This window comes from Macrobrachium rosenbergii, chromosome 13, assembly GCF_040412425.1.
Source record: "Macrobrachium rosenbergii isolate ZJJX-2024 chromosome 13, ASM4041242v1, whole genome shotgun sequence".
NCBI lineage: Eukaryota > Metazoa > Arthropoda > Malacostraca > Decapoda > Palaemonidae > Macrobrachium > Macrobrachium rosenbergii.
In genome coordinates this window covers 24,270,226-24,295,938 of record NC_089753.1, presented here as the reverse complement: position 1 = coordinate 24,295,938, position 25,713 = coordinate 24,270,226, and the positions used below count along the sequence as shown (strand labels likewise).

Below are 25,713 nucleotides of genomic sequence, written 5' to 3'. Positions count from 1 at the left end.
TTTGTTAAACTGTTATTTATTCAATTGAAAATTGAGAGTTGTTGAGCAACCAGTAAAGGTTTTGTAAATTACAATTGTTGGTTGATAAGTAATTTTGTCATCATAGCATAAGACAGAAAATGCATTGTTGCCTCAGTTCAATTTTTCTATTTAGAAGAGTTCAGTGAAGTATAGATATTTCCTTTTAGTTTATACACATAATCAGACTTAGAAGACAGTAATGACTTGTTAAATAAGGTAAATTTTTAATTAACGTTTGATAATTCTTAAAGATAGTGCAAGAGAAAGCATTAAAAAAGAAAAATTTCAGAGCATGGATGGTGTGAGAGTATATAAGTGGCACAAAAATGAGGAAGTGAAAGGTCTTTATTTTGAAAATTTTGGCAAAAGTTACAGGGATCATAATAGGTAACTTTATTTGAGAAGGTTGAACAATATTTCTGCAGCAGGGAAGTAGAAGTCTGAGGAAGTATTGTTTTTACCAACAAAAGTTGATGATGAATATGTAATGCGAATGTCATTTAAGAGTGTACAGCATTGAATTTACATCTCTTTGACCAGTAGATAAACTATGTCTCTCTCTTTGATCAGTAGATAAACTACAGACTGTACTTTGAAAGGAGTCGGTCTTTGCTGTTGTTTTAGAGTGAATTCTTTGCTTTATGAGAGAATTGCGTTTCTTTACCGTAAATTATCAAGGTTTTTCTGATGGGAGAAATTGCACTGTGTAAATGAGTTTCATATTAAGAAGCCTTTCATAAATGTATTTTGAAGTATGGTATTGCATTTGATTTCCTGTTGACGTTTCTGCTTAGAAAGTGAATACAGTCAGTCCCCGGTTTTATGGTGCTTGTCTTGCGACGAAAGTCATAATTTTTGGCACCAGTACATACCTAACAGAGGCATCAATTCCCAGTTATCAGCAATTTTCGCGTATCATCAAGCTGTCGGAATGGATCCCACACCGATAACCGGGGGCTGCCTGTATTGCCATTGTTCTAGACAAGCAGGTATTTCCTTCCCTCACATCTTCTAGTTGGTACAGTTTGTTTTTAAGAATAAATGGGGAGAGCTGAAAGGAACAGTTGATATTATACAGTGGGATAAAGGATGGTAATATCCGCAGGAAATAAATTTTGATGGTCCGTTCCATCTTGCTTGTTGGGAATCTTGTAATATTTTATCCTTATAATTTTCTCCAAAGTTAATGTGTTCTGTTTGCTTTAGAAATTTTAGTGTTGTTAATCAAGCTATTAAATGTTATGATATTAAATTTTGCACATTACTAACACAAGTATTTTAGCTTGTAATCAAACCACTTTTAAGTCAGTTGACATCGATGCAACACCTGCTCTGTTCCAGTGTGCATTTGTGTTTCTCCCTTTTTTTGTTTTTTGTGTGTATCACTTGTTACTCCTTTTTGCCAGTGTTATCCTTCAATCTGCTCTTACATTTCTGTGCTTGTGATTATAGTTCAGACCTCTACTTTTATTTTCCAGCCATTCTCTGTTGTTTGCTCTGCCTTGAATAGCTAAATTCTTTAATGTACTGATTTTGATTTTTATTCCTGTTCCTTTCTCTGGTTAACTTAATTATAGCATTTTATTTAGATAATTATTAGAATCATAAATGCATGCTTTCCTCCTCTAATAATTTTGATGCAAATACTGTATAACTAGAGTGTAAAACCGTAGCTTATTAAATTTAGTGCTGCTCTGAGTGTCTGTATAGTTGATGGTATTGGTAAGTTCTTCACTTCTGGGTGATGATGATGACGTTCAACTCTGCTAATCTGTAGCAGAGTATTGCCGTCAGTTCACCGTGTCTTGTGCTGTAGGCATTGGTAAAGGGTGTTTGCAGTGTTACTTTGGCCCAGAGCTGCACCATCCTTTTAGCCTTTTACTTTACCCCCATTCCTGCTTGCTTTCTTCAGTCTTGCTGTCCAACCTTCATAGCTATTACTGTACTTCTTATTGCAGTTTCACTGTCAGAGCCGTGTACTTCATCTCATTTTGACTTTCTCAGCCTTAAGATCTTTCTGTCCAACCACACTCACATCCTTTTCACTCTCTCAAGTGCCAAATATTTTGAAGTGCCCAAGTGCTTGGCTTTGTAGCCTAAATTTCATAAACAATTAATTGATTCTAAATCAGTTTCTAAAGAAGTTAAGTAGAAAGATTGAATTATTTTAGTGATTATTATCAAAGCATTTCTTTTAGGAATTGTTTTAGTAAACTGTAATGTCTCTCAATGTAATCTTTCTTCTTTTCAGATAACTCAGATTTAAGTTTATTGATCAACAAGGAAGACTTCCTGAGTGCTCAGCCATTAACCACACAAGGCTTTGGCTATGTGTGGCATGGAGTAAGAGCCACATACGGTTTCACAAGGGGAAGAATCTTCTACGAGGTCAAGGTTTTGGACTGTTTGCCTGTGCCCCACCTGGAAGAAGATGAGCAACACCCTCACGTGGTTCGCGTTGGTTGGTCAATCGATGAGGCTGGTTTGACACTTGGGGAAGATCCTTTCAGTTATGGATATGGTGGCACTGGGAAAGCTTCCACCAATTTGAAGTTCAAGGTTGGTATTATGGTAGTGGTGGTGAAGGCTGTGAACATCTTAATTTCATATGTATTTCAGATAGATATTTTGAAAGCATGAGTGAAGTTCTCTTAGTGTGGTTGATAGCAACTGTATAGTTTCAAGCATGATTGTACATTGATGATTATGTCCTCTGAAAAATCTTTATTGGAGGTGAATCTTACCTACTGTTAAAACTAGCTTACATCTCCGCGCCGATAGGCAAGTCGGCATTCAAACAAAAGTTCGAATGGCTGCTTGGATGACTGTCTAGTTCACCCATTCTCCACCAGGCGTGTTTTGAATGTATAACCTCTTGCCAGAATTCTCCTTGCCTCCATTGGGTATAGGCACTTGTTGTATTTCATGGCTTTTTGCTGCTATCACGGTACCGTACATTTATTTTTCCTAGGATGCCTTCGCTGGAATCAAGGCTAAGAACATCAGGTTCTGTAGGAATGATTACTCTGTCAGCAGGATGTTGCTATTTTAGGAGATACACTTGTACTCCAGCTGCATGGTTTCAAGTTGATCTTCAGAATAGATGTGAGGAAGTAGAGATTTTCAAAGGATTTTCTGCTTAAGTTTCTTAGTATAGGAAGAGAAGGGAAGCAGTTAGATTGTGAAGCAATCAGTTAGGCCAGGTTATCAACCTGTCATTTTTCCCCCTTCTCTTAGTACTTCTGTAGTTATCCATACTCGTCATGGCTTTTCCTTTGTTAATGCTTTAGTTAGTACTAAGGCTTCCTCTTTAGCTCAGCCTTCTGCTCCCCTTTCCAGTCAGGAAAAGCATATTGAGAATTTAGAACGGGTCATAAACCTTATTTTGGTCAATAGAAGGTTTGTCTGAATTGGTTAGGGAACTGCTCCGGGTCCCCCCACTGTGTGATTATTTTTGCATTCCCTCATAAGAGATCAGGTGTCGGTGCTCTTGCCAGTCTGTAGCCTGAGCCTAGGCTATGACAGGTGGATTCTGAGGAAGAAATCCGGTGCTGGGAACCGGATCGGTTCTTGGGCCAATGTGGTTCTGTGCCCTCCATCACCTGCCTCTCCGTTTTTCACGTTCGTAGTCTTGTATAATGCATTGGCCCGAAAGGCTGTTTTGGTAAACATTGTGGATGCGAGACAGGTGCTCGGCTGCTGTTGTCTCCTGTCGCCAGGTGTTGATAGATGACAGCTGTTTCCTTCTGTCGCCCTCTGGCAGAAGAAGAGTTTGAATCGGAGGATCTTCTTCTGTTTGCTGGAGTGTTGCGCTTCTCTTTATGCTCATTTAGTTGAGGAAAGAGACCACATAGAGAATAGGCTCTTAAACTGTCTTTGGTAGAAGATTCGGTTTTTTCTCTTTCCTTTGAAGAGACAAACTCGAGACTGACAAGTTCTGAATCAGAGTCTCAGTTTAGATTGTTGAAGTGTTTATTGAACTTTTGCTCAGTATTTTGCCACTTCTCTGCCTCAGCTTTGAGAGGTTGAGGCTCCAGCTTAGTCTGTTTTTGGCATCAACTTGGGAAGTTTGTGAAGCAAGCTTTAAGGGGTTTTGGCACCAGCAGGAGTTTATTGAGGAAAAGTGTTAGTTTTAACTCATGTCTGATGCTAAAACAGGCTAATGTTCACAAGCTTATACTACTCAGTTTGGAAGAAGTGAGAACGCTGTAGTAAAATCTTATGCTGTACAGGTTGAGGCGATAAGGAAGTATATATTGGTGCAAGCCTTATTTTATACCCTTCGAGGATAAGTTCAGCCCTCAGGTTCTGGTAGATGGCCAGCTGCAAGTCTCCTGGCTTGCTTGGAGAGACTTAGGAGCAGACCTTACATGGTGGAGTCAGTGAAGGAGAGTTATGATTCCATTTAGGTTACCCTTAACTGGTTTAGTCTTTTATAGCTGTTCCTCTGTCTTCTCTTTAATAAGAGGTTATAATTTGAGAGAAAGAAATGTACCTGGCAGTAATTCACTGGGATCTTGACTTTTTGCTAGCTCCATAAGCAACTGGAGATTGGCAGCCATCGTTGGATACATATGCTTTTGCTTTTCCAGTATGGTATAAGTGACTCTCCAAAAGAATAATCAGATGTTCTGGTTGACATGCAGGAGACATTTTTCTCTTTCCAGTACATCCTCAATCACCTGAGTTCCTTAGAGGTGTATTTACAGGAGGTATTGCTGTTCAAGGTGCTTTGTTAGGGCTCGTGTACAACGCCCCTATAAGTAAAGTAAGTACACCTTAGTTTTACCAGACCACTGAGCTGATTAACAGCTCTCCTAGGGCTGGCCCAAAGGATAAGACTTATTTACGTGTCTAAGAACCAATTGGTTACTTAGCAACGGGACCTACAGCTTATTGTGGAATCCGAACCACATTATAGCGAGAAATTAATTTATATCGCCAGAAATAAATTCCTCTAACTCTTCATCAGCCGGCCGCAGGAATTGAACTCCGGCCCATTGAGTGAAAGTCTGAAGCTCAAGTGACTCGGCCAACAAAGGGCTGCCTCTGTAAGTATTCACAGGGAATTTGTTGTCCATAGGTGGATGGGGTCGAGGTGTAGGAGCAAGAAATCTTTTCCTCTAAGTCAGCTGGTTCAAGTTGGCCAGCTCTTGACAGTATGCCAAAGGCCAAGGATCTGTTGCTTCACCTAGCTCAGTCTCTGTGCAGTATGATTTTCAGTTGACTTCCCTAACTCCTCCTCATTCTTATTTATTGATGCAGGGATGATCCTTGAACTTTAGCCCTGAAGGAAGCAGTTTAGTTTTGCCATTCAGTACCTTAAGTATGCGGAATCATGTTTGAAACAGTAAAGCCCTTAGTCCGCTACTAGTAGCGGGTAAAGTTTTCCAGAACAGAGGAAAGAGAATCTCTCAGGCTGTTTTAAATTCTGGGTTTTATTATTTTAGTACTTTTATATCGTATAGGTATTTATTTTGGGCTTTTAGGCCTAGGCACAGGGGTCCCCTCATGCTGCTTCTGTTTCATTCTAGCTGAATTGAAGTGGTTTTTCTCCGCAAGGCTGCTCTTTACTTCACACGTATGAGAGCCATGCCCCCGAATGGAATCCAACTTCTGGCGGCAGTAAGATCAGAAAGGATTCCAGATTTGTTAAGAATGTTTTGGGTTTCATACAAGAAACCTTTTGCTCGAATGGCTGAGCGGATTTTATCTAGCTATACTAACCACCATCCTCTTCTCAGTGTGGAATCGGCTAACTTTAACAGTAGGTAAGTTTCATCCCAAATAATATAAATTTTTGGGATAAAATTTATTATTTGGATATTTACCTAATGTTAATTTAGACCGCACCCAGCCTCCCCACAACTTATTGGGCTGTCAAGGAGAATTCTGACAAGAGCTTAAACATTTGAACACACCTGGTGGAGAACAGGTGAACTAGACAGTCATCTGGGCAGCCATTCGATCTTTATATTTTCATTTTGCAATTTTGCTATATAAAGTTATTTAATTAGAATAGCATTGTGTTCAACATTTGATGGGTATTTTGCTATCAAAGTGTATTCTACAGTCTCTTCATTTGCAAGTGTTGGTAAAATTATATTTAGATGATTATTATTTTAGATTATGCCAATCTTTAGTTGAAAACAAAAAAGTAATATTTAAGCAGTTACAGTACCAGAATTTGATTGGGTTCTTGGTCATGTTAGATATGAGGTAAACATGATTTATGAACTGCATAATGGGGTCTAGTATACTCGCTTGTAAAATAGTAAATGAGAATAGGTAAAAATTAATTCTGTAACACCAGGTTGATTCCATTACTGTATGTGAAAGCTTGGCATAATTGAATACACAGGTTTTCTCTCTGACCTTATGCTATGTGCATTTTATCTTTTCAACACAAATTCATGTTCATGTCCTCCTTCCTAATCTCTTTGTGGATTAAATTTTTCAGGACTATGGGAAAACATTTGGTAAAGGCGACATTGTTGGCTGTTACCTTGATTTGGAAGCTGAGCCCATTGTTATGTCATTCACTGTCAATGGGGAGAACCAGGGGATGGCATATGAAATCTCGCGTAGCACGCTGGGTGAAAGGGCACTGTTTCCACACATTGTGACCAAAAATTGCAGTTTTAAGGTATTTGCAAAACAGTTTCTTATCTTGAAAAGATTTCATTTTGCATGAACAAAGTACTGTAATTTGTTTATAAGTGACTTACCAAGTAATTACATAGCTGTTAGTTTGACTTAACCCTGGCAGTTCAAAATTTGAAAATCACAGTAATGTGCTATTGTTTTAGTGTAGGTAACTAGACCCCACCCACTTACAGGGAAGAATAGGTACAACAGTGCTGAAGAGCTCAATTCGTTTCAGTCAGTCAGCTGAACAACAATTGGTTGAGAAGCTCTGATTTGAACTTCACCAGATGGTTGTATCTTTCACCTTTGGTGAAGTATTCATTCATGTTGGTTGCATGCTATTTATTAGCGTAGCTAATTCCCTATTCAGACTTGTGACTAATTTGATTTAGTATATGGTGATTGTATGTTAGTTTTAGAAGTTAGTCATTATTTTATTTTTATTTTCTGCATTAGTGAAATGGTATGGGCATTACAAAATTATAAAAAAAGCACGTTTAATTTTATAAGTCGTTTTTATAGCAAAGCATTCTTTATGTTTAAAAAGTATGTTCTTGTTGTGACGTCATAGGACGGAAACGGCAGGAAGAGAAAAATGTAAACAAATGTGGGCGGGAGTGTTGAACAAATGGCGGTAAGGTAGAGAGAGCTCTCTGAAGGTTAGGTCGATAAAAGTTGGGTTGTAAGTCTGTTTTGTGGTTTTTGTTGTTGTAAGCTGGATTGCATAGTGAAAGAAGAACAACGTGAATAGGTGAGTGGATCACATAATTGAATAATTTTCGGATGGGTTAGGCTAGGAAAATTTTCAAGTGGTAGCAGAGCGTGGTTCGGTAGAAATGGACCAATCTGAAGGTAAACTTTGGGAGATGAAATGGAGAAGAGACTGTCCAAGATTTAACGGGACACAGGGTGATTATAAAAGATGGAGAGGACAAGTCGAAGATTGGCTTGTGGTGTGTGGAGAAGAAGTGAAATATCCGGCGATAGAGATAAGAATGAGCTTAAGAGGGAAGGCTTTAGAAGTAACGAAGGAATAGATAGAGATAAACTTAAGGATAGAGAGGGTTCAAAGATAATCTTATCCAAACTAGATGAAGTGTATCTAAAAGATACGTTGATGGAAAATTACAGTAAAATGAAAAACTATTTTAAAATAGAAAAAGAATTATTGAAAAGATGAGAGATTTTATAAAGTAAGTATACCTTAGTTTTACCAGACCACTGAGCTGATGAACAGCTCTCCTAGGGCTGACCCGAAGGATTAGACTTATTTTACGTGGCTAAGAACCATTTGGTTACTTAGCAACGGGACCTACAGCTTATTGTGGGATCCGAACCACATTATAGCGAGAAATGAATTTCTATCACCAGAAATAAATTCCTCTAACTCTTCATCAGCCGGCCGCGGGAATTGAACTCCGGCCCATCAAATTTTATAATTAGTTATGAAAAGGCAGAGTCAGAGTATAGTAGAGCACTAGGGAAAAGCATGCATGAGGGGGAAGCAAAAGGTTTCCATGTACCAGAGCAATCGAATCTCACAGAAGATAAAAACAAATGGTATTAGCAGCTTGTGGTTGAGAAAAGTTGGAATATAAAACAGTGTCACAAACAATGAAAAGAATATTTGAGGGATTAGGGAATAAAGAGGAGGGGGAATGGTTGGGATGAGAAGGTTGTGCAAATTTTGGGAAAGGGTGGAAAAACCAAAGATATCGGGAAAAGGTGAATCGAGGTAGAGGTGGAAGAAATCCTTTAAATAGAGAAGGAAAAGTAACACTGTGTGCAATATGCAAATCGGAATGGCATTGGGCCAGAGATTGTCCTCAGAATTTTCAAAATAAGAAGAAATCAGAAACTGGACAAGAAGAAGAAAAAGTTTATACAGGAGAAGTTAGTAAAATAGAAGAATGTTGGGAAGAGGTTGATGCAATTTTAGACACGGGATGTAAGTCAACAGTTCGTGGGGAATTGTGTCTAGCACGCATTGTTGTGGGTTTGAGTCAGGAAGAGTTGAGGAGAATGAATGGTACTAAGAACCTAATAAAGTATTTAATTTCGGTGAGTCATCATACAAGTCGAAAGTAATGGAAATACCGGTGATGTTGAAAAAGTTTTATTTGAAGACAGAAGTTTTGCAGGGTGATGTACCATGGTTAATAGGTAAGAAAACCATGAGTAAAATGGGGGGAAATGAAGGTAAAGTTAAGAGAAGACAAACAGAGACATTTAAGAATACCAATTTTGAGGGAGAAGGTAGAAGAAGAATTGTTATTGGAGGGTTGGAAGCGGAAGAGTCTAAGGGAAATTGAAGGTGCAGTGATGAAGTTACATCTACAACTTGGCCACGGAAGTGGAGATAAAATATGGAAGCTAACAGAAGAAGCACAGTGGAGTGATGGTTTGAGAGAGAACGAAAAAAAAAGGAAATATAAAAGTTACTAACAGACTTAATTGCAAGTTGTGAGGTATGGAAAAGATATAAAAGAAACCCAGCTAAACCAGTGGTAGGATTTTCTTGAAGTAAGATATTTAATGAAGTTGTAGCAATGGATGTGGGAGAGATAGAAGAGAGAAAGTTCTTGGTAATGGGAGATATGGCAACAAGGTACTGTCAGGCTTTTTGGATAAAAGATAAGAAACCAGAAACTATTATAAAGACACTTTTTGATAGATTGTTTGCTATTGGGGCACCTTCTAAAATATTATCAGACAACGGGGGAGAATTTCAAAATGAAAAAGTAAGGAGGATGGCAGAAAGATGGAATATTAAAGTATTAGCCACAGCATCTGAATCTCCATGGAGCAATGGATTGTGTGAAAAGACAGTAGGCATAATCAAAGAAAGCTTAAGAAAGATGAAAGATGATGAGAGGAAGTGGAATGGTCCATAGCATTAAGATGGGTAGTGAGTGCTAGGAACTGCTTAATAAATAATGGCCCATTCTCCCCTAACCAATTAGTATTTGGGAAAAACCCTTCCTTGCCTAATTAAATGGGAGAAGAAAGTTCAAGTCCTGCAAGCAGAGAGAAAGGTATGGAAGAAAGTATAGTAAGGGATACACTGAATGCAATGCATAAGGCCAGAGAAGTGTTTATCAAAAATGAGTCTTGTAATAAAATAAGAATTGCTTTAAACAAAAATATCAGAGAACATAAATTTGAAGAAGCAGTAGTGGGAGAGAAGGTATTCTATAAGAGGGAAAATGAATGGAGAGGACCTGCTCAGGTAGTGAGGATATCAGGTAAAACAGTAGTGGTTAAACATAGGGATTCTCTAAGAGAAGTAGCAAGAATACATATTACTAGAATTCAAAGACTATCACCAGAAAAAGAGAAGATACTTAAAGTAGACAAAACACACACTGTGAAGGATGAATCCCTTGCATCAAAGGAAGGGAATATAGATGGGCAGGAAGGAAAGGAGATGATAATTGGCTGGAGAAGGAATGCAGATATAGAAGAGACTATAGAAAGAGATTTGGCAGAGGAAACACTGGAAGATGAAGGGGAAAGTGAGGTAATAGAAGATGAGTTAATAGAAGAGATACTCAAATTTAGAAAGGGAAATAGAGTTAGAGCTATAAACAAAAATACAGGACTAGTAGAAGAGTGGACTATATTGAGTCTTGGGCTGATTCGTACAATGTACAAGACTCACAGTAGTCAGGTGACAAGGGATGGGGTAACTTAAGAGATTATAGTCATGTAGAAAAAATTGAAGATGAAGAAGAGGTTTTGATAGGATTCGAAAATAGAAGTGTAATTGAAGCTAAAGAAAAAGAACTGCAACGTTGGAGAGAAAACAAGGTGTATGAGGAGGTGAATGACATTGGACAAAAAGGTATATCTACAAGATGGATAGTAACTGAAAAGGTAAAATGGGGGAAAAGGATATGCAAAGCAAGATTGGTAGCTAGAGGTTTTGAAGAAGAAATAGAACTGAATGGGAAAAAGATGCTCCTACATGCAATGCCGAAATTTAAAAATTTTGTTTGACAGTAATAAAACTGAAAGATTGGAATTGTTATACGTTGGATGTAAAAACTGCGTATCTACAAGGTGATGAAATACAACGAGAGGTATAGTTAAAACCACATAGTGAAGATGGTTGGACTGGATTATGGAAATTGAAGAAAACTGTTTATGGGCTCAAGGATGCAGCAAAGGCATGGTATTGTATGGTGGTAAAAGTGGTGGAGGAGCTTAAAGGCGAGAGTAGTAGATTAGAACCTAATATATTCTTTTGGAGGAAAGACAATAAATTGAACGGTATTTTATGTACACATGTAGATGATTTTTGCTCTGGAGGAACTGAAGGATTTTTAAAGGAAACAGTTGGGAAATTGAAAGGGAAATTGCAAGTAGGAGACCAAGAGAGTAAAAATTTTAAGTATATAGGAGTAATAGTAGAGTATAAGGAAAATGGAATTTGTATTAATCAGTGGCAGTATATAAATTCTATAAGAGAACCAGAAGCTAGAAGGTTTACAGGTAATACTGTAGAGTGTAAGGACAAAAGGAGTTAACAAAATACAGAACAGTGGCAGGACAGTTGAACTGGGTATCGCTACATACCATGCCAGAAATATCTTATGATGATAGTGAATTGAGTAAAGCTTTTAAAGAAGGAACGACTCAAGATATGAGAAAGCTGATTAAAATAGTGAGAAAAACTGAGAGCATGAGTGAGTTAGAAGACGAAAAGATTTATTGGGAAGCCTATGCAGATGCTTCATTTGGGAATATTGAAGATGGTCATACTCAATTAGGTTATGTGATATCATTGACAGATTGTAAGAGGAGATGTCCCATATGGTGGAAATCCAGAAGAGGAGCAAAGTCCACCATTGAAGCAGAAGCTCTGAGGGTGGTGGAGGCCATAGAAGGATTGATATATTTCAAACATTTGTGAGAGATAGCAGGAGGGAGAAAATTAGAAGCACTGGTGAAAACTGATAGTAAAACCCTAATGACTGCAATAAATTCGAGTACTGGAGTAAGTAGTAAGAGATTAAAAAATTAATCTTGCAGCAATAAGAGAAACAGTAGAATCTGGAGAAATAAGTGAGGTGAGATGGACGGATAAAAGGAAAGCATCAAATAGCTGATCTATTGACCAAAGCTGGAGTTTCAGGGGAAAGCATTAGGAATTATTTAGAGGGTAAAGAATTGAAGAATAATGGAGATTAGAGGGGATTAGGATAAGAAAAGGCTGGAGAGGAGAGAGAAGGAGATAAGTGTGATTGTATGTTAGTTTTAGAAGGCAGCTGTTATTTTATTTTTATTTTCTGCATTAGTGAAATGGTGTGGGTATTACAAAATGTATAAAAAAGCACGTTTAATTTTATAAGTCGTTTTTGTAGCAAAGCATTCTTTATGTATAAAAAGTATGTTCTTGTTGTGACGTCATAGGACACAAATGGCGGGGGGGAGAAAAATGTAAACAAACGCTGGCGGGAGTGTTGAACAAATGATGGTAAGGTAGAGAGAGCTCTCTGAAGGTTGGGTCGATAAAAGTTGGGTTGTAAGTCTGTTTTGTGGTTTTTGTTGTCGTAAGCTGGATTGCATGGTGAAAGAAGAACAACGTGAATAGGTGAGTGGATCGCATAATTGAATAATTTTCGGGTGGGTTAGGCTAGGAAAATTTTCATGTCTGACCCTAGCTTGTCTAGTATTAGGTGTTGCACCAAAGGGTGTAATACTAGACTTACTTCTGCTAAGTATGACTAAACTCCGTTACCTGGCTCCCATTCTTCCAAGCACGATGCCAGCGCCAACCTAGAAGCTAGAATTGACCAAAAGTTTGGCCTGCTTGTTAACACTATCCAAAATCGGGTCTTCGGATAAGGCCCTTATGGACCAGGTAAGCGTAATTATTGTTGCTGGAAGTGCAGTGTCAGTGGAAGAGGTGACTACTCGTCCCACCAATTCTCCTAGACAAAGGTCAACGTTAAACTCCACTAAACCTGGGAGGAGGCAAACTGGAGGTCTAAGGGAGGTCACAGTGGTTTGCCCATGGGTAGTTGTCCCCCTCAGTCGAGCCTGTTGATTGAACCCAGGACACGGCAGATTGCCATTGGAAAGGTGTCCAGTCTTTGACGCAGCATTCCTCATCCAAGTTGTCAGAGTGTTTTGTGTTGAAGTGCCCAGTGTCCGAGCGCCCATCTTCCAGTCCCGAGCATGTTGTGCATGACACTTCAGTGAAAGAAGCCAGTCTGACGCGGCATTCCGCATCCAAGTTGTCCGAGCGCCCGGTTTCCAAGCGTATAGTGTCCAAGTGTTGTATCGAAGCACCCAACTTCCGAGCCCACAGTGTCCGAACTCCCGATGTCCAAGCGTATAGTGTCGGATTGCCCAGTTTATGAGTGCCCAACTTCCTGGCCCACAGTGTCCAAACATCCAATGTCTGAGTGTTTAGTGTCAGATGGCCCAGTGTCCAAGTGATCAGGTTATGAGCACCCAGTGTCAGAGCGCCAAGTGTCCAACCATCGAGTATCCGAGCTTTCAGTGTCGTAAGTGCCCAGAGTTGTCCGGGCTCCTAGTGTCCATATGCCCAGTTTCTGAGCACCATATGGCAGGATTTCACCTTCGGTATGCTCGGCGCCAGTAGCCAAGCATTTGGCGCCAACCCTGATGTCATGGATCCTTCTTTGGAACCTATCCAGCAGCAGTTGGATAGCATCCTAGGCCTTTTACAGAAGCAATCGTCTGTTACGCAGGATCAGGTGGATTAGCTCCTTCTCCCATTTCATCCAGTGAAGAAGCCATCAATCAGTAGCATCCTTTGTCAGCATATGGAGCACTTTTGAAGTACTTCCGCCTCTGTTATATCCAACTTTCTTCTTTCCGTAGAAATTTTTTTCTTATACCGTGTGCATATGCATATCTTCCTCTTTCCATTGATGTGTATTTTTTTTTTAACTGGCCATCCTTAAATTTATCACGGTCTTGGGCAGTGCATAATATATATTGAGGCCGGAGTGTGAGGGTTAACGCCACCACCACTGTTATTGTTATTATTAAAAAGGGGTCTGCAGCCTTGTCATCAGCCCCATCTTCTAGCACTGGACAGGCGAAGGCTTCTTTTCTGGAATGGCCTTGCAACTGTACCATGCTAGTCAAGAACATTGTCCAGCTTCTCAACCTTGTACTGTAATTCTAGGTTATCCTTTCATGCAGGAGATCAAAGGAAGTTTTCCTGTAAGCCTTTCAGTTGCAGATGAAGTCTATCTGTCCCCCTTTCTCCTTTGATCTGAGCCTGTTCCAAAGTGTTCCTGGGGATGGAGACCAGTTTTCTTCTTCTTCTTCTTCTTCTTCTTCTTCTTCTTCTTCTTCTTCTTCTTCTTCTTCTTCTTCTTCTTCTTCTTCTTTCTTCTTCTTTCTTCTTCTTCTTCTTCTTCTTCTTCTTCTTCTTTCTTCTTCTTCTTCTTCTTCTTCTTCTTCTTCTTCTTCTTCTTCTTCTTCTTTCTTCTTCTTCTCTTCTTCTTCTTCTTTCTTCTTCTTCTTCTTTCTTCTTCTTCTTCTTCTTCTTCTTCTTCTTCTTCTTCTTCTTCTTCTTCTTCTTCTTCTTCTTCTTCTTCTTCTTCTTCTTCTTCTTCTTGTCCCCAGAATGTACAGCTCAACAGGGAAAAGGCAGACCTGTCAGCTTCAACTTGTAGGGTGTACCTGGAGATGTCAGTGGATACTGCTCAGAACTGGCCTGTTCTTTAAAGGATCAGAATGGTTCATCTTCTCAGAACCATGGACAAACTCCTGCTGCAACTTGGTGTACTGGTAGTTGTTTAGTGGTCATCTGTTATCCATGGAGAAAGTAGTCCCCACCAAATCATTTTTGCCTCTTGCCTCCTCCAACTTCAGCTGTTGGAAGGCTGCCTCATTGTTGTCAGCTATCAAGATTCTGATAAAATGAAGGCTGCCCTCCATGACTGCATTTGGTAAGTGATTGCCAGACCATATAGTGTTTTTGTTCCCTTTTAGATTCTTGAACTCGATCATGTTCTGGGTTGCATCAGCGTTGGGTTGAGGGCCCACTTCAAGGGGAGGAAAGCTGCATACACAGCATTATTCGCAAGCTGGGGGCCACCTCAGCCTCCAGGCATTCATGACTGTCTTGTACACCACTGCCATAGCCTACCTTTGGAAGTAAGGGGGACACAGTCAAATTCACTTTCTCATGGTGATAGTAATTTTCTTGTGTGCAGAAAGGCACTTCACCCTATTGCCTCACTTCATTGCTGGAGTCTGAAACATGGTGGCAGATATACTTATGAGGGTGTAACACCCTCCTGTTGAAGTGGTCTCTTCACTTATACATGTACAGAACTCTGTGGCTGTTATAGTGGTCTGTTTGTTATGTCACTGAATGCCTTATTTTTCTCGGTTCTGCTTGCCCAAACTACTAGGGCAGCTGACGGATATCTTGGACTTGTACACCTTTCCACAATCGGGTCTGTGGAGACAGCTGCTGCTGAAATTCATGCCGTGGTAGACTCCTGGATGACCCTAGTTGTTCCCTTTTGGCCTCAGCATGAGTGACTTCTGGACCTTCTGAATCCTGAAATATATTTTTCAGTCACTCCCACCTTTGAGGTTTCTTCTGAAGTAACTGCAATTTCACAGGTTTCATCAGTATCGTCAATCCCTACATCTTTATCCATGCCATTAATCAAATATAGCCTCAGAGGGAGATTATTTTCAAAGATTGTTATGTTTGCTGTTGCTACCCTGTCTGTCTTCCACCATATCCTTTTGCCAAGCCAGTTAGATAAGGTTTGTGGCATGTTGTAACAAGTTGGGTTTTCATCCTTTCAAAGCCAGTTCCAGTCTTAGCAGACTTTATCGTCCATTTATGGATTGACAGAAAACACTCTTGGCTGTAGAGGGATAGCCCACTACCTTGTCATTAAATCTGTTCTTTGTCTATGTGAAGCCTCCAAGCTTGTACTTAGCCTTGGTCTTGCACAGTGTTACCACTCAACCATACGAGCCTTTGTTGGAAGCTTTCCTCTACATTTTGACGTGAGCAGTGTTTTTGACTGCCTTAGACCCTTCTTAAGTGTTTTGAACTTCATGCTCCTTCTGGTGATACTTCCTACTCAAGACATTTGTTTTTGGTCAGGCTTTTCTTACCCTAAGACATTGTAGCAAACCTGTCTTTCATTGGGACAGTTACTTTTTGGTCTTAATGCTGTCTTTTCCAAAAGAGTATAATCTTGTGTGTCTTGTGAGGTATTGATTCATTCCTCCTCTTCAAGTCTTCTCTAGCAAAAGAGTGAGTAGCATAGTCTGGTCTTCAAAGAACTTGTGTATTACTGGCTTCGACGTTGTTAACCAGGCTAATTTTGCAGCTTCTAGAGAAGACCTTTCTTCCCACTAGCTCAAACCCCATGAAGTGTAGGCCCTGTCTTCCTCTTTGACTTTCAATTGTAACTTTGAGCTCCTTGCCAGCCCTAGAGAGGACATTGTCAAAGAGCTTTTGTTAAGTTGTATTTTTGTGATGTCACCCACAAGACTTATGATGTTATTCCATGGGGATCTATTGTCATGGCAGGTCATGTTTTATCATGTTAAGGGTTTGATCATTCATCATATCCGTCCTCATTTTTATTCCTCGCAAGGAATGGTGCACTCTAGGCATTATTTAAGGTTCTTTGCAGCTTGCCTTCAGCCCCTAGCTGCAACCCTTTCATTCCTTTTATTGTACCTCCTTTTATATTTTCTTTCATCTTACTTTCCACCCTCCTCTTACAAATTGATTCATAGTGCAACTGGGAGGTTTTCCTTCTGTTACGCCTTTCAAACCCTTTAAATTTGTTTCCATTTCAGCGATGAATGACCTCATAGATCCCAGCGCTTGGCCTTTGGCCAAAATCCTATGTTCTGTTCTATTCTTGGAAGGAAAACCCCAATGACAGACATCCACTGGAGGTGAAAATACAGTTTTTCCCTGGAGCAACTGTATCTGTGCTTCTAGTACATATTAGTCATTAGGATTTACCTTCCATTACAAGCCCATTACTTATGGAAGCCCCCACTGGTTGGAGATACTTCTTTACAACTTCATGCATGCTAGCTATCTGCCCTGGATTTGGGATTGGATCTCTGGAAACTCAGCCTCATAGGCCTTTGCATTGACTGCCCTTCTAAATAGCAATTCATGATATTTCAAGATGAATTGGTTGTATTATCAAACTAGGTTTTACGATATAATTTTTTTTATATACATTCTTTGTAAATACCAATGCCTTCATCACTTTCCCACTTGTTAAGATGGGAAAGTTTGCTTAGCTTGCATAGTGACTTTTTTCTCTCCTTGAATAATGTTTTGTTGGAGCCTATGCTGTGGCTGCTTTTCTACTGGAATGTATTGTTTATAGTATTTTGGGTATGTAAACAAATTATTTATTGTATTACAGTTATGGAAAATATCAGATAGACTGCCAGGTTTTTTCAATCTTATATAACATGTGATAATGAAGAACCCCAGTTAACTCTCACATTTTTTCAGATAGAAGATGCTTAGGCACTTATGGAACACATTTTCTCACACTGTGACCTATATTAGTTTATCATAAAGGACCAGCACTAGCCTATCGTACCAATTACCAGTGTATCATTTACTTATTCAACTCCTGCCTTACAGGTTAACTTTGGTGCTGAAGATCCATGGTATACTCCTTTAACAAGATACACTTATGTGGGCCACATATCACTGCAAGATAGAGTTTTGGGTGGACAAGGACCTGCAACTAGAGAGGAAGCTGAGGTAAGTGTGTAGGAAACTTTGTGGTATAACTGCAGATACCCTATAAAAGTTGAGTATTTTGACTTCTAGGTCTAGTTAACACTTTCACATCTTTATGGTATGAGCGCCACGCCTATCAGAGATCCGAGGTGTCTGGGAGCTCTCGACAGCGTGAAAAAATAATTTTTTAAAAAATTCAGCAAAGATAGAAATTTTATGCCAACAATGTCCATTTTGCTGTTCTTTTTTTCTCAATGTTTATATTTTATGGTGGACATAGTTAGAATAAGAGTTACAGCCCTCTAAATACGAAAAAATTTGAGTTATTTTACAAAAAAATCGTTACTTATTTTTACATATTCGTTCGTAGCCCAAAAACTATGAAAGTCAGGCGAATGAATTTTTTTTATGAGAAAGTTAACAAAATTCTCCAAATATCGATATATGAAATAATGAAAAACGAATAAGTACAGTTGGTGAAAAAATTGATAGTAAAGACAGTTGCGGATTTACATTGAGGCTAATGAGGCTGCAGCCTCCAGGCCCAGGTACTGAGGACCCCCGATGAGGTGATGATTAGAAAATATATCAATAAAATTGGCAATAGTACATTCATTTCTGACTTGGCAAACCTGGAGTGTATACGCATTCATGTCAGCTAGGAAACCTCGAGGTAGTGGTGTGGTGTATATAGTGAGAGGGAGCCAACGAGTACAGTTCACGTGGCACAGAAACATGTTGGACATGCACTGCGCTGTGAGTAGTTGAGTTTATGTGAACAGTGTGAATTGGGTCTGCACTATATTTGATTGTGCTCAGTGTTTGATAGTATTGAGGTGAATTACTGTGCGTGTGGCATTTGGTTTGTGAAGCGTTATGTTTTGTGTTATCATTTTTTTTCACAATCAATCAATCGGGTCAAATAATCAATCAATCAAATCAAATATATATATATATATATATATATATATATATATATATATATATATATATATATATATATATATATATATATATATATATATATGAATATAAGAAGGCCACATAAAACACTATTTAAACGTTGAAACCATATATTTTGGGCACTAGCTTCTGTGCCCCTGTTCACTGGTAGAATATGGACAGGTGGAAAGTTACAATGGGTATATATACAAAAACATAAAGGTGTGGCCCTAGGCCTCTGATGTTATGGAGGTGGCATTTCTTAAGGAAGAGAATGGCCAAATTCTAGTGGTTTTTGGTCTCATTAGCTCCCGTTTGGCATGGATCTGGCGGTCGCGTTTCCTGGGTCATCTTCTTCATGAGGGTTTGAGGATTAAGGTGTCGATGTCAACCAATTTCCAATGTCCTCCTGACAGGTTCATATTGTTGGTTTGATTGATGATAGCAGATTCCAGCATCCTTCTTTGTAATCGGACAGCTACTTTTTGAAAACCAACTCCGCCCCACTCCAGTTAATAACATGCCCTGTATTTCTGATATGTAGGAAAATTCGAACTCTCCGAAAGCGTAACGTGCTGATCTTTTATGCTCTGTTATTCTTTGCGAGAGCGATCTACCTGTCTACGCCTATGTAGATGTCTGACAATTACTACACGGTATCTTGTAAACTCGGCTTCTTCCCTTTTGTCATTTAAGTATCGTTAACGGCGAACTCCCATGGATTTGGGATAATGGAAAATGAAAGAGTTGTTAGGCCTGAGTTGTTGGAGGCCTTTGGGATGTTTTCATCGTCACGAAGCTTTATTTTGTTGTTGAAATCTTTTTGTCCTTCTGACATTGAGACCAGCTTCAGTGATGAAATGATTCACTTTGATCTATGCTTGCAGCAAATATCAATGATTTCCAGTAACAAAATGAAAACCAAGAATGTAGCACTGAATTGATTGTATATCAATGCTCTTGCAACACGGGTTGAAAGGAAGTCTTTCGAATGTTGAAATAGCATATATCGCCTGTTTTGTGTCTGTAATGGTGTCAAACTGTACTGGAGGGCGGAGCTTTTCAAAGCAAACTGATAAAAAATGAAACACGAGCAAAAATGAAGGAACAGCCTCTAAACATGCTGTCACTTATGTACATAGAGACCAGTATTTTACAAGTTAACTTTCAGGATGTAGTGAGAGACTTTGCAAACCAGAGAAAGCTAGGAAAGTGAAGTTCCCTAAGTAGGCATTAACTTACAACATGGATTTTCATGTTGACATTTGTTTGCTCGTTTTCATTTTGACATTTATTTGACACTCATTTTCACATTTTTTCATGTTGAATTTATGGAAATATATACAATGCATATTAGTATTTTCATGGAAACATGAGACCAGAGTTCATAAAATGTATCTAATGTGATTGATTTTCTGTAACTACTTACCTTCATCTGATTAGGTAACTTACCTTCATCTGATTAGGTAATACTTGCCTCATATGTGAATTATACAAATACATGAATTGTTCAGTTTAATATTTTCATTGTTTTTCTGTTGTTAGTTTGTAATGGAGTTTTCTTTTTTTATACAGTATGATACAGCATAATAGATCAATCGTTTCAATGTAACTCAAACGTAAAACTTATTGATAGTACACTAACTGATATTGTTCATATTGAAACATGTGCTAAAACAAAATATGATAAATGTGTACATGTCTGTTAAAAGGGCCCCTGATGTGAAGTAGCCTCAGGCCCCAAGTACTGTTAATCCGCCCCTGAGTAAAGAGGGTAAGAAACAGAGCGTGCTGCCCAGTGTACGGTGAGAATTAGTGCTAGAAAATGATTTTTTTAAGAGCTCTATCGGTTATTTTCCATAGAAATTACTTTGTAAAAATACGAAAATGTAGAGGAGAGGTTGAGGAATACAGTGAGAGTCAAGAAAAATGGTTTTGGTAACGGCAACATTTTCATTGTGACGTTATAAGTCGATTGAAACGAGAAAAATGTTACCGTTGTCAACATTATCATTCGTAGCTCAGAAACTATAACGGTTAGGCAAATGAATTATTTTTTATGAGAAAGCCAACAAAATTCTCTAAATATCGACATATAAAAGAATGAAAAACCCAGACGTCTCTTGTGTGATGTACTAACGCATTTTCCACTAGCTTTACCATAAAAACTTGGCGAATGTGTGTTGGAAATAAACGGTCATACCTCGAATTTACACGAGATTAGGTTCTGGAGCCCCTCGTGCAAGGTGAATTTTCGCGTAAGTTTGGCATGGTCTCTAAAAATGCTAATAAATGTTTATTTCCAGAGTTTAAGTACTAAATATGACCCCAATCATGCTCCCAAAGTATTAACCCTTAAACGTCGACTGGACGTATTTTATGTTGACAAAAATGATCGGGTCCCAAGTGGATGTAAAAAATCGTCGACTACAAAAAGTTTTTAAATATTCGGGGAAAAAGTTATAGGCCTAGTTTATGAAAGATTTTAAATCACGCCGCCTTGAGGATGCTGGGAGTTCACGGATCACACTGTTGTTTTGTTTACAAGCGTGACCCAGCTGCGCATGCATAAATTTATTTCTTCTCAGACTACAAAGCATCAGCGGCGCATCGGAGAGCGATTTCTTGACGCGTCGTGTTTTGCAGAAATTGTGCAGTGTTAGCGTTTGTGACGTAATAGGGCGTTTGCAGAGATATCCCAACGTCATCAGGACTGTGAAAGGCACGTATTGCCTGTCGTAGTGAGCATGTGGTGAGTTTAGATTTGGATGCTGGAAGGGACACCCAAGGTGACAGCTTTTCAGCGCCGTGTTGTTGGCCGAAAGGGACCAAGGACCACATGCTGTGCCTTTACGACCCTAGGAGCGTCGGGTGTCTGAGGGGCATTAAGCGTAAGCATTTGGGAGGCCTCAACAAAAGGACAGTGATGAATACTTGTTGGAGCCTCGATCAAGAGAAGGTGGAAAGTCCTCATTTGATGGCAGTTGGTCATCTGGTGACTGCGGACATCACGCCCGATGTCAGTGATGACCGTGGTAATTGCCCCAATGTCCGTGAAAGGCCAGAGCATGAAAGTGAACTGCCGGGTTCAGTGGTTTCAGTGCCTATGAGGGAGTCTGAGGAGGAGGAGGAGGCACCGATTTTGGCTGGTGGGGGCGACGACAGAAAGTGATGGTGAAAGTGAGAGATGGGCCAGTGGGGAGGGTGGGAGTCGGGAAGTCTTCCTGCACGGGCCGTGAAATCGCAAACGCGGCAGCTTGGGTGAAGGGCGTTCGTCAGAAAGTGATGATGAGGGGTGGTTGGATGACCCCACCCCACCTAACATGCACCCATTCACGGCAGCACCTGGACTGACCGTCCCTGTGCCCTCTCGCTGCACTGGGGTTCATTCAGCTCTTCCCTTAGCGGAATTGCTGGAATACCTCATTCAGAGACGGCGGATTACGCTCGACCTGCCGTGAGGAACTGCAGACGACGCTGTTGTATCGCTGTAGGGCTGCAACCTCACGGACATGGCGCATTTTGGCGCTCCATTTTTTCTTGGAATGATGCCTGCTGCCAACGTCAGGCAATATTGGAAAAGCCGAATTTTTTTAAATGCGCCAGTTTGCCCGCATTATGCCCCGTGATAGTTTCTGGCATTGGACAGGTATTTCAACACCTTCAGCCAAGGGCCATACCAGAATAACCCAGATCGCCTCATCTTAGTCTGCCCAGTGTTGACTACATTAAATGAACGGTGCCAGTTTCTCGTGGTTCCTTCCAGAACCTTTCTTTGGATGAGGGGATGATGATGCCATACAAAGGGCGTCTAAAGCATAAAAGTGTACAACCCCAAAAGCCAAAGAAATATGGTGTAGAAGTTATTTTTATTGACGGAATCAACACTGGATACGTCGTGGACTTCTTTGTGTATTCCGGGTCTTTCCACGCTGCGTGACACTGTCTTGGTCTTGTGGATCGTTTCTGTAACCAGGGATACCACCTGTTTATGGATAATTATTATAACTCGGTATCCCTGGCCCAGGAACTGTATGAAGCAGTTGTGCACATCAGTGGTACCCTTCGGTTGGTGTGTGGGGCCCCGAATGTCCTCAAGAGGTTCGCTAGCCAGCCGCAACATCTGGCAAGAGGAGAGACAGAGTGGCGGTGGAAGGGAGATGTCTTCGTCATCTGTTGGAAGGGGGTCCGACTCATGCCCATGATTACGACCAGTCATGAGCCCACCCAAGAAGAGGTCGTTCAGCGGAAGAAGACACGTCGGCAGGGCTGAGATACGTATGAGGAGTCTCGTGTCCAATGGCCTACCGTCATTGGGCACTACAATAGGGACCTGGGAGGAGTTGATCTCTTGGATCAGCTCATCCAGTATTATCCTTTCGCCAGGAGAACCAGAAGGTGGACACAGAAGCTCGTCAAATACCTCCTTCAGTTGGCCCTCCAGAATGCCTACATCCTCTACTGTGGGTACAATTCGGACACCCGGAGGTTCTCCCACATCCAGTTTCTCGAGGTGGCCGGGAATGCCCTCATAAACTTGAATCCTGAGGAGTGACCTTCCAACACCAACCCCCTGCCCCGAGCTCCAGATCTGCCCTGAGAGGATAGGGCAGATGTCGCTAGGAGGGCTAACCTCAGTCGTCCTGCTCCTGCTGCCGCCGCCCTTGATGATGCCGCCCCTGCTGATGCTGCTGTCCCTGTCCCTGCTACCGCCCTCCCTCACATTCCAATGTCCCGTTGGGTAGTGGACCCTGTGTGTCGGCTGCAGGCAGGGATCACACACTGGAGCCCCTAGAAGGGCGTGGCAGAAACGGTGCTGGTGTGCCATATGAATGGCAGAAGAAGAGACACCCGGTTCGTCTGTTGCACCTGCAAGGCAGCACTTTGCAGGATCGGGGAGTGTGACCGCAAATACCACACTGCGGTCAGATATTGGAGTGCGCCTACCCAAGGGACACCGGAGGGCGCAGCGGACTGCCAAAGGGCGGCCCATCTGCAGTAAGGGCGCGCGTCTCCCTCCTCCACCTGTGCCTCATCATGTCGAGAAGAAAAAAATGCAAGACTCTTCCAATGGAAGAGGAGAAAAACAAGAATAAACGGCAGAAAGTCAGGATTGCCAAATGAGTATTCTGCATTGATTTTATATTTAATTTTATATTTATTACAAGTTTTCATATATATGTATTTATTGGTGTTTTGTATATTATTTTGTTTATGCAAAAAAAGTTTTCACCTGCATTTTCTTTTAGTTATGTATTCATTGCCAAAATAAAAAAAAAAAATATATGTATGGGTGTGTTTGTATGTATGAATGTGTATATATATATATATATATATATATATATATATATATATATATATATATATATATATATATATATATATATATATATATATATATATATATATATATATATATATATGGTATTTTTGGTAAGCAAAAATCTTAACATTCTAGTGATATTCAATCATTTACCTTCATTTTTGCAACAAGCGGGAAGTCTCTAGCACAATATTTCGATTTATGGTGAATTTTTGAAAAAAACTTTTTCTTTCCCTCCGTGCAAGCTAACTCTGCTGAAAATCTCAGAATTACTTTAGTCACCTAGTCGTAATTTTCACACCATTTTCTATTAGGTGTTACATAAAGTGTTATCCATGAAAATATGCGCAATTTCATGTAGAATACAACTAAAAATAACTCATGGTTGTAGCTTTTATCAGTTTTGAAATATTTTCATATAAATCACGATAAGTGCCAAAATTTAAACCTCACGGCCAACTTTGACTCAATCAAATGGTGAAAAATGCAGTTAGCTAAAACTCTTACATTCTAGTTACATTCAATCATTTACCTTCATTTTGCAACAAAACAGGAAGTCTCTGGCACAATATTTCGATTTATGGTGAATTTTGAAAAACTTTTTCCTTACCTCGCATAACTCTGCTGAAAATCTCAAATTTCTTTTAGTCACGTGGTCGTACTTTTCGTGACCGTTTTCTATTAGGCATTACATAGTGTTATACATCAAAATGTGCACAATTTCATAGAATACAACAAAAAAATAACTCATGGTTGTAGCTTTTATCAGTTTTGAAATATTTTCATATAAATCCGCGATAAGTGCCAAAATTTAAACCCTTTGTCCTTTTTGACTCACCAAAATGGTGAAAAATGCAATTGTAAGCAAAACTCTTACATTCTAGTAATATTCAATCATTTACCTTCATTTGCAACAAACGGGAAGTCTCTAGCACAGTATTTCGATTTATGGTGAATTTTTGAAAAAAACTTTTTCCTTCCCTCCACGCGCGCTAACTCTACTGAAAATCTCAGAATTTCTTTAGTCACCTTGTCGCATACGGCAGACACTTTTGTAAATAGAAGCTCGGCATTTAAGGGTTAAGCTAACTTTTAAATGAACTAAAGTTGGTGTAATTTTATTTAAAATTTAGCTTATTACTCTTGAAAAAGAAATAAATGCTTGACATAAAAATTGAGTACTGCACAGTTTCATAATAGCGCATTTTTAGTCAAAGGGACCTGCCAGAGCTTCATGCAGTTACGTCTGCCTTAGGCAGTGCCCCGGCTAAATCCCTTATCAGAGAACTTATAGCACGGGGTTGGCACGTATTCATTCCAGTTAACGGAAGCTTGTCACTATTGTGATAGGATATCAGGTCTTGGGGGGTCTGCACTTTGACCCCCTATCCACCGCATTGATGAATCAATTCATGGCTAAACATCTCCACTGGTTACACCTTTCCATCTGCGCTTCTGTGGCTAGTTCAAATGAATTGGGTCAAAATGCGACTACGCATCAACTGCGCATGTCGCCAACCCAGTGTTTTTCTGGCTATCCTGTGGTGGTGTGTGACAAAATCTTTTCCGTCTTTGAGGGATTTCAGCTTTATTCGGTATGGAGTCTTCATCTCAGTCAACGGGGAAAAAGATAAGTACCTGCCCTACCACAGTCACAAAATTTAGTCCTGCTTAACTAATATTTTCATAAATTTTTGTGTCGAAATGATGGCTTGGGAGCGTCATACACGCTACCCATATTTAGGCTAGATTCTGCCTTAATTAAAGGCGAAAAGCATAGGTTAGGTAGGATTTTTAGATTCAGCATGTCAAAAAACCTAGCGTGAACTGCTAAACATGCCACGGTTATATAGACCTGATTGTTGCGAAATTATCGATAGCCTGAGCGCTAACGTTAGCGCTGAGATTAGGCTAACCTTTGCTACTTTAGGTTTTACCGAAGCGGATGATAGCCGCTTTCGGTACTTAAATAATTCTTTTAGTGTTATTTATGACATAACTATATTTTGGACATTTTGATAGAGTTTTTGTA

The 25,713-nt window shown here is 39.9% G+C and overlaps 1 protein-coding gene across 1 annotated transcript in view; it reads left to right on the top strand.

The window, feature by feature from the left end:
- Window positions 1–25,713, top strand: part of LOC136844736 (uncharacterized) — a 113,024-nt gene that overhangs the window by 34,164 nt on the left and 53,147 nt on the right. Inside the window, exons 5-7 of the mRNA XM_067113973.1 lie at window positions 2,273–2,580; window positions 6,482–6,667; window positions 17,315–17,437. Coding sequence (XP_066970074.1) covers window positions 2,273–2,580; window positions 6,482–6,667; window positions 17,315–17,437 — 617 coding nt within the window. The remainder of the gene's footprint in view (window positions 1–2,272; window positions 2,581–6,481; window positions 6,668–17,314; window positions 17,438–25,713) is intronic.